Below are 12,308 nucleotides of genomic sequence, written 5' to 3' on the forward strand. Positions count from 1 at the left end.
CTGCCAGTGCATCATTTTGTTTCGGCTAAATAAAGCTTTGGTCAAGTTACCAGTGATCGGGATCTTGTCTTTTGAATCTGCAACACAACACCGATATGCTTCGAACCCGCAAATTGGAAGTCTGTTTGCTTTCGGTGGTTTCGTGTTTGTGGCAGATTGCCCATGATCTATGTTTGATGGTTGGTGCACTGCTTGGCATCCTCTTCATCGACAGAATAGCTCTCTCACAACCCATGTTTGCATATATAGATCATAGTTTGGGCTCATAATTGTTTGATACTGTATTAGCGGCTTATTCATGGTCTGTGATTCAGCAAAGGTAATTATTTGTATTCTTGGCTGGTTTTATTATTTTGGTCTTGTGCTTCATATTGAGGTGGCTCGAACCTGCTTGAGAGATTTCTCTATTGGTGGGTTTCCACCTGTTTGGCCAAAATTTCATCAGCCGGCCTTGCTTTACTAGCCATCAGCGGCAGATCGTTCTTATTCGCAGGCTTATTCATTGTTTGTCAATGGCTTTATTCATATCAATTTGTGATATATTGACCAGATTGTTTGACCGGCAATCTGTATAATGCTCATTTAAGGATCATGTGTGTTTATTGAGATTTCCTATGCTCAAAACCCGTGTTGCAGTTTACTCAAATGCATTATATAATTTGCTTATTTTAGTCACTGTTCTTTTGGCCAGATCCTATATCATCCTTGTGCAAGCACGCTTCATGTATTTTGCAGATTGGGTACTGTTTATGCCTGGGATTTCACTTGGCGATCATTTTTTTTGTGGGGTCTGCACTTTTTAGCACCCACATTGGCCATTTTTTCCCTCTCTATCAAGCTGGTGGTCACATGAGTACATTTTGCAGATTTGATTCCAACATTTATAAATTTCAGTCAGTTGCTGATTCGGTAATTTTTTGTGAATTTACAAAATTGTGTCCATTTCTCTTATGCAAAGGGATTTAATTGCTTGCATTGTGGAGGAATAATCAATTGTTCTATTGTACTCTTGTATCATAGATTTGTCAAAAGTTGTACTCCTAACTCCATATAATTATCATGAGTGGAAAAATCAAATGGCTAACAAAGAAGTTGCATAGAATCACTCTTGGCAATGATCCAAAACCCGCGGGTGCTACAAAAAAGAGGAAATGGTTTGATAGAAGAGAGATTGAAGCTCTTGGTACTCTTCGTTTGTCCATTTCTCCTGATTTGAGATATCACATTGCATCTTGTAAAACTCCTAATGATATTTAGACTATCTTAAAGGATCTCTTTGGTAAGCCAGATAAAATGAGGAAATTCAAATTGGAGAATGAACTAACGAGTCTAAATCCTAGTGATTTTGACAATATCCAAGACTTCTTTTCTAAATTCAATTCTCTTAGATTGGAGTTACCTAATTGTGGGGTCACAAAAGAGGATGAACAATTGATTATCTCTATTCTCTCTAAGCTAGGACCTGATTATTCAGTTTTTGTTTCTACATTCTATGCTACCATGGATGCTCTTGGTAGTGCACACAAAATGCCTTCTCTTGATGGATTTGCAGCTCAACTCGCAAGGGAACAAGCAAAGTTGGCACACATAGGTACATTGAAGCCTTCAAAGCATCAAGCACTTCTTGCAAATGACTCCACTCCAAAGGCTTCAAGTGCAAAGGAAAGAAGCAACATAATGATCCTAATTCTAATGAAAAAGCAAAGGATTCTCCTTCCAAGCATATTCCTGAGTCCAAGACCTCTTCTAAAGAGGAATCATCAAACAAGAAGAAGATAAAATGTGCTTATTGCAAAAGACAAGGACATGATGAGCATAAGTGTTATACTAAGAAGATTGATGAGCTTACACACAATCTTCAAAAGAACAACATCAAGTTGCCCTCATCAGTGTCTAATCCTTCTTCATCATCATCATAATCAGCAGCTTCTACATCTACACAGTCAGGAACCGCAAACTTTCACATAGCATTGATAAGATGAAGGTAATGCACTCATGGCTACCACACATCCTGAAAATGGGAGATGGCTTCTTGATTCAAGTGCCTCTCATCATATGGCATCTTCTATGGATATATTCTCTTCTTTTGAGCCTTGTAATTCTCCTAACATATTGATGGGTAACAACACATACATGAAGGTTTGTGAGATAAGTGTGGGTTTTCTAGCAAGAGATGCAGCAGTAAATACAGAAGCTCCAATTGTAGTTATGACCATAGAGATCTTACACAATATGTTGTACCAAAGTGTCAACACAGTTTCTGAGGGAATTGGATTAGAGCAAGTGAATTTTATTATTTTAGATGAAATCCATTATTTGAGTGACATCTCTCAAGGAACTGTTTGAGAGGCAACGGTTATTTACTATCCAAACGAAGTGCAACTAATTTGCCTTTCTGCGACAATTTCAAATCCTGAAAAGATAGCAAGATAGATTGGACTGGTGCATGGTCCAACAGATTACAAGATTTCTGCAGAAAAATAGTTTATCCTCGTATGACAATGGGACTAGTTACTGGTATTCCTTTCAGAATTAATATCTTCTACAAATAAATTGCAAACAGAGTGTCAACAGAGAAATAAAAACATCATGTATGCAAATTGTAGAAGCGTAGCTTAGATATGTGAATCGTTGGACAGAAAACAATGTTTGTTCAATGGATTGCACTGAACTAAATGTTGATCAAAACTGCACAATAACCACCGAGACTTGTATGGAAAATTCCTAACATACAAATAAGCACTCCCAAATTGAGTTTGTTGAATTGAGTTGAAGTTGAATTAGACCAAAGGAGAAACATAGATATTTGTATAAAAGATAGAAACAAAATGAAGATCTTATGGTTTTCACTTTTCTTTCCGATAGAAATCCCAAAATGGCTGAAAAATGAAAGTAAGGTCATATATAAGAAAATGTTCTTCATATGCAGGATGAAGATATGGATTCAACTCAAAGCAATTCTCGAGGGGAGGAAATCTCCAAGCTCAATTGCGAAAGAATTGTCATGGATTCAATGTAAGGGGCCTGTTCTAAGGCAAATCAGGCAAAAGGGGGGCATCAGTCATTTATTAAATATACTAGAAACAACAAGGTACCTCTTTCATTGAGTGAACAGTACAAATTCTACAGTGGGAATTGTTACACAGTTTGGTACACGGTTCAGCACGCTTATCCTGAAGAAGAAAAAGAGGAATACTTTTTATAGCTAGATTGGAAGACAGAGCACTCTCGCAGACAATGCAATGATCATTTACCTGTCAAATTTATATTGGAATATGTTATTAAATCATAAAATCTGTGCTCATAAATATTTTAATTCATTCATATTGAAATAAGACATTAGATGCACGAGTATATGTGGGGCCCTTTTATTTTAAATTTTAAATATAAGGCAGTTATGAAACTAAAAAGGTCAGATGGAAGGAAACTCTTTAAATATGGAATCAAAGGACAATAGAAGGGTCCAGATTTCTGATCCCCATCACACTGTGCTGTGAGAGTGAGACACGGTCAAAAGAACAGGGATCTTTACTCAGTTCTGAAGGAAGAGATGGCAGTGTATTCTCTTTTAGACATGATATTTCGTACAGGGGTTTGGAGCCTGTGAACTCTCTGATGATGTCAAAGAAATAAAGGAAATATTCTGAATCTTTGTGTTCATTTGTGTTTCCTTTTGATTGTTATTCTCCTATGTGATTTGCAATCACTCTTTGATGTGTTCATTAAATGATCTGTGAGTCTTAAGTTGTTCATATTATCTATTTATCTTCCTATTTATCGTTTGTAGGCACGGAGCAAGAAACCTGTGGGTTGTTTGTTGTCGTTCCCTTTATTCAAAACTTCAATCGCATTTGTATCATGGCTATGTGCAGGTGTTGTTAGTCTTACATTTCCTGCATTTTGGTTAAAAGCATACCCCTAAAATATCATATGAGGGAGCTGCCCCTCCCAAACACAGGGGAAGATCGCCAATGCAATGGTGATCTCTCCAGCTCTTTGTTAGCAGTTTGTCTTCGCATTTGGGCAAAGAGAGTCAATTTGTGTTTTTAAAAGACAAATCTGTTAACCAAAAAATATGATTTGATAAGCTTTCTCAAATATTGAACTAACCCTAGAAAATTCCTTGCCTCAATCACAACGAAAGTCTTGGATCACTTCAAAATGGCTTCCACTTTTACTAAATTACTAACAGTGGCTGGATCGCTGTCTGATAAATTTTGATCTCAGTTAGTTCATAGACATGGCTAATATTTGATCTCTCAGACTTACACAACTATTTGGTGTATTTGGTATATTTGGTGACTGCCCTTTTAAAAAGTTGACTGAATATTTGCCTATGTAATCAGCAATATGAATATAAACAACAAAAATCTATTTTCTACAATTCATGGGTTAAACTCTATTTTATTTGCTCTCTATATCTCTATGCTATGGAAATGCCCTTAAGTTTTAAAAAGACAGTAGTTTTTGTCTATTTTTTTTACAATTTTTTTAAAATCCAATTTTTTCCCCATTTTTTCAAAAAATCTTATACTTTTGGTTTGCCAATTTTTCCCAAAACAATTTTTTGCTGCCATGATATTAACTATTATTCATTTGCCTAGACCCAAAACAAAGCCAAGGTAATTTACAAAAATGCAAGCCGAGTGTCAAAGTTGCAAAAAAAACAATGATATTCATTGGCATTGCAAGAAAAAATGGTCAAATTTGTTGCGGCTGTAAAGAAAAAAGAAAAGTCAAAATTTGTTGCAGATTCACCCAGCATCATCCCAGACAAACCCACAAGAAGATTTCCAAACCCTATTCGCACCCCTATCAAACCAAACCTAAATCCAAACATAGGCCGGATTGGACCTGAACTGCCAAGTCCAGGGGGCCGAACTGGTAACATAGAGTTTACATTTAAAAAAAGGCATTTCCCAATTTAATTATAGCCATAAAATTAACAAGAAATTTTGTCGCACTCTAATGTTGGAAATTAACTTACTCTTAACTTCATACTAAATAGTAAATACTCTTGAAGAGATTGCTATAGTAATTGTAAATTTCAGAATGTCAGCTAGAGTTGAACTTCACTAAAATGATTGTTAAAGAATAATTCAAATAGGTCATATCCAGAATCAAACAATGAACTCAAAGAAATAATGGTTCATTACTGAAGAATGAACATAAATTTCATACAGAAATATACATGCCACACATAATATACATATCTTGCATTGCTAAAGAAAGAATAAACTATACAGTTTCTATACAAACCAACTAGATTGGGAAATAAAAAAGTATGCAATCAAACATTAAGGCAAAGATCTTGCCTTACATAAAAGAAACAAATGATTGTTGAAGAATACTTCAAACAGGCCATACATAGAAAAAGACACTGGACCTGAGGAAACAATGGTTCATTGCTGAAGAACGGACATACATTTCATGCAGAAATACACATGGCACATATAATAGACATATCTTGCATAGCTAGAGAAAGAACAAACTACATCGTTTCTATACAAACTAACTAGATTGGAATTAAAAAAATCATGCAATTTAACAATAAGGCAAAGATCTTACCTTTCGTAAAAGAAACAAAAAGTCCTCTGTCAAAAGCTTCCCTCTTTTGGATGCTAGATCTTGAGCCTTATGCACCTATATGATATGTAAAACAAAATAGTATACTGTCTTAAAATGCATGAAAACAAAAACAGATATATACTGTTTTAGCATGCATCTTGTAATTCATAACCTATAGTAATTCAAAAAAAATCCAGGGCATATCCTTCATATAGTTATAGTAACTAGATAAAACAAGAACAAATGCATATTCAGATAGGAGGGCAAACTGAAGCCAATTGCTGATTGAATCCCAAATTCTTGCCATGGATTACAAAAAAATGAAAAGCATAGGGAAATCTAGCATCTAACACACACTCTAGTGGAAAATGTACTAATTGATCTCCATGCAAAAATATTCAAACTATAACTTAAAGAACAGTGACAGGGATCTTAGATCTATATAAAATTATCCTGGTATCTGTAGAGAACTATTTTTTTACTTTCATATTTATAAAGGTAAATGTTTAAAAAACTTTGTTGAAATTTGCCTCGAGCTCAAGTGGTGACATAGTAGCAATTTTTCCAATCAAGGAGGATATTGAGTTGGAATAGAAATGCTGAAAACTCAGCATCTTCTGTAGTTCACTAGTTTTCTCAAGAGATTAGGATTTATCCCAAATCCCAAAAATTCACAACAGCAATGTAGCATTGGCCATGTTGCCATTTTTCCTCCTGCTTGTGTTTTTATTAGTTGTATCTTATCATGGTTTTTCAGTTTCCCAATTTTTTCATGTGTAATTTTCCTAGTCTTTTGCACTTTTTTTATTATTCATATTTGTTGGTGTTGGAAATAAGCCACACCCGGACCGACGATGGATTGGTCCAAGAGGGGCCAGTAGCTCAGTGGTAGAGCGCTCCAGCAGCGTATGGCAGGTCCTAGGTTCAAGTCCTAGCTAGTCCAGGCTAGGAGCCCCAAGCACACGAGAGGTGTGGCTTAAGTGGGGGTGTTGGTGTTCAAAATAAGCCACACCCGGACCGACAATGGATTGGTCCAAGAGGGGCCAGTAGCTCAGTGGTACAGCACTCCAGCAGCGTATGGAAGGTCCTAGGTTCGAGTCCTAGCTGGTCCATGTCTCAACAATATTCCCCTCATTATTATTTTTCTGGACCTTTGTCAATTATTTGCTGTTCATTCCACAACAGAGATAGCCAAATATCATATACCAGTTTTGACATAGCAACACATTAGTTCTCAAAAGAAAACAACAAAGCAGCAATGGCGACAGGCAACACAACAAAGCCACATCAGAGACAGGCAAACACAGAGAAGAGAAGCAAGCAATGAAATCAATAAAATATTCACTATAGTCCAAAACACAGGCACTTAAACTAATCCTAACATCATGGAGAGGAGGTCCAATATCCCATAGATTTAAGTAATAGAATACACACCATATCTGTGATGTAATCAATCACTATGTCCTCCATCAGTGCCACGCTCTCAGGCAAGGGCTGCAAATTAAAGTAAAAACAGAAAATATGTCAACAATGATTTTTGTTCTTCTAAACTAGTTTAAGAATGACAATATGAATTTTTAATATAAAGGGATGCCACTTTTAACTGCTTTCCCATATCTTCTGACTATTTAGCACTCTATTTACACAGAAATTATTGAGATGGATGATTCTCTCAATTTCAAACTAAATTTTACTTATTTTATGAAAAGTTTGAAATATATGATATATCATGTCGATAACAGAATTTGAGACATTTACTTGGAGCACAGTTACTGAACCCAAGAAATGACACTGTTCCAATGATTACAAACAAAATAAGGACAGGCAAAATGTTCTTAAACAGAAAATACATGAGTTGATAACATGTTAAATGAAATGAATAGCTAGTACATTGCAGTTGACTGTTAAATAGAGTATTGATGAAATAGAAGCTTCTATATTGCAGCATAAGGTCGTGTTCAGGAATCATGCTGCAAAAACGGAAATACATTGTTATCAAAAAGTTCATCAAGAAAGAATCCTATTAGAGAACCAAAAAGGCACATAGAAGCACATAATAAATCACTTTTTCTGTTGTTGGGAAATCGAAATTGGCAGGAAGTATTAATCAAATTATGTAAGGCAAGAACTTAAGAATATAATCTGCACTGTGGAGAAAGTAGCAAATATAATTTTCCCTAGGTTAGAACTTAGAAAACTAGAAGATTACTGACCACTCCCTCAATCTTAAATTCCAAATAATGACCAGCCCATTTTCTGACATAGAATAACAGTTAGAACAAATCAGTAAGGAAATAAACAACTACAAGAAAAAAAATGTTAAATTTTTGTGAAAGTCCACTAGTTGTCTCTGGAGTTCAAAAACAAGAAGCATCACAAGGAACCTCCACAGCAGACATGGGATGAACAAATCCCACAACAAGCTAATGCTCAAAAGATACAAAAAGGACAACTGTCTCTCAATAGAAGCAGAGAAAAACCTTCATGTACCTATACAGGTCAATAAAAGCTACCAACATCAACTCATTCCCCTAATAATCACAGTAGAATTGTCAAGCAACAACCATGTAAAAGGGCTAGGATATTGCATTATCAAGATTATTAGTATTTACTTAGATATGACAGATGAATATGACACACAAAAATTCTCATCCAGTGCACGACATGCAGCTAGAGAACAACTTAAAATAACAAGATTAATAAAAGGTAAGCTAAAACCAAGGAGCAAAAACTAGTAAGCCTGACATAAAGAAAAAGAAAAGATTGACTAAATGAATCTCAATAAAGCCTTTTCATAAGTGCTGAAAGCAAATAGCATAAAACAGAAAACACGAAAAGTAAAGCAAAGGAATCATCAAACTACAATGACATCAGCAATTCAAGAATTTCTTATATGATATTTGCTTCTTCATTTCTTCATCCCTTCGAAAAAATTATATCACCAAATATCAAACTATTACATTTATCGGGCATTACAAAAAATTACTAAGAAACTATCACAATATTACGAACTTATATAACTGTGTAATAATCATAAAACTAAAAGCTTTACAATCTCTAACAATTAAGAAAAATGACATCTATGTGGCTTCAGATATGGTTAATATTGTTTGCCCAGCTGGATATTATGGTTTTGTTGGCAAAAGCCAGAGATTAATATAGTAGTACAGTATGGTATCTAGTAATCTTTCAATTTTGTTTGTGACCTATCTGTAAAATCCTCAACATTAATCATATGCATACTGCCTAGAAAACCATGACCAAGCCTTGTGTTAATGGATTGCGCCTACCATATCTATCCAGATGCTTCATAACTTCATAGTTCATTATATTCACAAGATAAAACCCCTCAGCAGGTCACTCACAAGTGAACTCACCACCAAGTTTGGTTGAATTCTTGCCAAGTTACCCAAAAAATTGCATGTTCAAGAAAAAACTTGCCTGTCAATGCATAGTGACAGTCATCTTTCACAATTTTTCTTTAAGCTCTCACTCCTTCAAAACATTGACACCATCATCAAAAATTCGCAAGTCTGATGGTCTACGTGGTCTTGAAGGCCTTACTTTGGGCTTGGTGGCAGAGGCTTTGCCCCAAGGAACCCACCCCTGGATGCAGCCCCACGACCCCATGGGGTGCTCTGCCCCAGACCCCTGCAAGGAGCACTGCCCCTTGACCAGACAATGAGCTGCCATCCCCAAGCCCCTGCTCTGGTTTTAAAAAAGCAAAAAATAAGATTTGTTTTGGGCCAATGTTTTGCACTTAAGAAACTTGTAAAAATAATAATACAGATTTGTCATTTACAATAAAATGACGCTATGATGTGCATTGAACTCATTATTTTATCTATAAATGAGAACAATTTTAGCCATGTTTTTAAAGATTTGTCAAGAAATTTATGTGAATTTTAATGTTTTAAAATTTTGCCAAGTCTTTTGCTGAGTTACTGAGTCCAATTCCAATTTAGGTCTGCCGGGTATTGCCAAGTCACATGTTTTGCAACTATACTAAAAAGGATTTCCAAGAATATCAGATTATTTAATTTTTCTTTTGACATCTTTTACCAAATGTAGAGATCAACTGTCAATCGCCTTTTGTCATGACTAATGCATATGGTGATAGATCACCAAGACCTTATCACGCTTTGCAAGTAACTACCAATTTTCTCTCTATGTGCGGAAGATCACCAATCGTGGATATTAGGAAAGGAAGGCCTTGTATTGTCCAAGGGTAGCACTTCTTAGCTCATAACTCTAATATAGACTAAGGCTTTCTCCTCTACTGTATTGACTTTGTTGGCATTTATTTTTGCAATGCTTGGAAGATTGTTTTCTATTCGTTAGTTCTAGTGCTTCCTAGTTTTAATTGAGACCAGTTTATTTTTTGGTTGTTAATGTCCTTTTAGTTCTCTCAATTAGCAATTCTAACTTCTATAGTTTTTCATGACAAAAAGCTTATTGGTCATTCATGGATTAATTCTAACTTCTATAGTTTTTCATGACAAAAAGCTTATTGGTCATTCATGGATTAATATGCATGAATGAATTTCGCTTATAAATGCAAATGCAAGGACATCATCATCTTTGGGCAAGTGACCCATTAAACCTACAATTATGGTTTTGTCAATGAGAAAAGGCAGTGATATGCCTATCTTGCTTAAGGTCCAAATCAGGTTTCAAAAAAAATGTTAAAGGCAAGGCATCTTCTCTCGTGTACATTTACTCTCGCTTATGCTTAATCCCATGTTTACTGCAGAACACACCTTATTTTTCCATTCTATGTATCATGCAGATAAAACAAAAGATCACGATGCTTAATAAGTTGGACTCAAGTAAATGCCCTGTTTGGCAAACAAGGAAGAAAATCAACCAAAAAATATATACAATACAAACAAACAATAAAGCATGTGGAAGGAAAGGAATACAACACTTACATTTGAGTCGTCACCATATCCATACATCATGTGCTGCACTGTCAAATGAAAAAAGATGAAACATTAGGTTCCTTACACACTAACCAAAGAAAAATTAATCAATCTGTTTAAAATATCTTCCATTCTTTTTATCTTTAGCTGGATGACGTTATGGGAGGCCTTTGACAAGGTCAAAACACATTAATAAAATTTGTATGCATAAGTCCCACTTCAATGCTTGTAAGCACAAGTCCCACTTCAATGCACCAACCCTATAATAATCACACCATCACCACACATATCCTTAAGTCTAGGCTGCATTGTTGTCAATTCCAAATTTAAAACAAAACTGAGTCGTGCTATTACAATTCTGTCACGTTAACATCATACCACAACCCCTTCCACAGGATAGGAATTGTGACTTTATGTAATGAATCGACCATTAAATTCAGCTCAGCGTAACGGGTCCTGTCTTGTGAATATTATCCATGTGTGGGAAAAATCCCACAACAATAATATCTAAAATACAGAAAAAGAGAGAGGATACTCACAATCTTTCTGAAAAATGCCCCGCTTGCGCTTGAGGCCAGATTCAGAAGGCTGTATTCCCCCTGACTTTAATCTAGAGGAGCCTGCGCCCGATGAGCCCAACATCATCGCCGTTACTTTAAGCTCACTTAACGGAAATCATGTACGGCCGAGGGCAAATAAATTATTATTGTTGCTAGAAGCTCAAAAATTAGGTCAAAATACTTAAAACAGGACCATGATTAGATCAATCTGTGGAAATTTGAGAAATGTCAACTTTGATGCTTTTACAGAATTTGTTACATGATCAATCTTCAAAGAAGTGGTAATAAAACTCAGACTTCACGTTGCTTCAACGCCCGGATGCTTGTGAAATCGATGTAAGAATGACTGCTCTCAACATGGAGTCATAGATAGATGCGAACTGCCTCATCCACATAGATAGATAGGTTGTAAGGCGCGGGTGGAAGAAAAAAGAATGAAGTGCACGCAAAGCCGAGAGGAAATGCTTGCTGGTGCAGTCGAAATGGAACTTGAAATCCAATTCCCTCTGCCAGGGATGGATTAAACTGCTTTGTTCAATTTTTGAAAAATAAAATTGGTAAGTTTAGCTTTCTTCGGATGTTTTTTAAATGTCCTAGAATTTTCTTTTTAATTGGCAACATTTATTTTTACTTTTTACTTCATGATATTATTGTATTCATTTAAGCTTAACTAGCAATTGCATTGGGTGTGTAATGAGTACGCCAAAAAGGTGCGGAAAGTCAATTCGATGTTTTTTTGTTTATTTTTTATATACATGTGTAATACGTGAGGTCAATTGGTAGGACCTTTAGAAAATGATGTTGTTTGTGCAACAATGGTCTTACTGGAGAAGTGATAGCTTCAAATTAGCTATGTATTCACTTAGACAAATCCAAACATGGTTTAAATAAAATCTTTGAATTAGGAATATAATTAGGCTTCATTTTCAAAAAGTTGATGTTACGTTTGCGAGAGAGGGATAGAGAGAGGGAGAGGCGGAGAGAGAATATAAAGAGGGGGAGATAGAAGGGCGAAGAGTAAGTGAGAGAGAGAAGTAAGGATATAGAGATAGAGAGGAAGATAGAAATGGATGTGGAGATGTAGATACATATATAGAGATGCAAGGGGTACATATAGAGAGAGGGGGACATAGATAAAGATAGAGAGAGAAAGTGATATATATAGATATTAAGGGAGAGGAAGAGATATAGGTGTGTAGATAGGTAGAGAGATAACAAGATACTAATAAAGGAAGAGTTTGAGATAAAGAGGCAAAGA

At 35.6% G+C, this 12,308-nt stretch overlaps 1 protein-coding gene across 1 annotated transcript in view; it reads right to left on the minus strand.

The window, feature by feature from the left end:
• The window catches only part of LOC131038072 (transcription initiation factor TFIID subunit 13), a 49,890-nt gene extending 38,282 nt beyond the window's left edge, over positions 1-11,608 (minus strand). The window contains exons 1-4 of the mRNA XM_057970374.2: positions 11,030-11,608; positions 10,500-10,537; positions 7,003-7,062; positions 5,569-5,643 (exon numbers count right to left, since the gene is read on the minus strand). Coding sequence (XP_057826357.2) covers positions 5,569-5,643; positions 7,003-7,062; positions 10,500-10,537; positions 11,030-11,135 — 279 coding nt within the window. The 5' untranslated portion in view covers positions 11,136-11,608. The remainder of the gene's footprint in view (positions 1-5,568; positions 5,644-7,002; positions 7,063-10,499; positions 10,538-11,029) is intronic.
• Between the last annotated feature and the right edge of the window lie 700 nt (positions 11,609-12,308).

The sequence above is a fragment of the Cryptomeria japonica genome, chromosome 2 (assembly GCF_030272615.1).
Source record: "Cryptomeria japonica chromosome 2, Sugi_1.0, whole genome shotgun sequence".
In the NCBI taxonomy this organism is placed as follows: domain Eukaryota; kingdom Viridiplantae; phylum Streptophyta; class Pinopsida; order Cupressales; family Cupressaceae; genus Cryptomeria; species Cryptomeria japonica.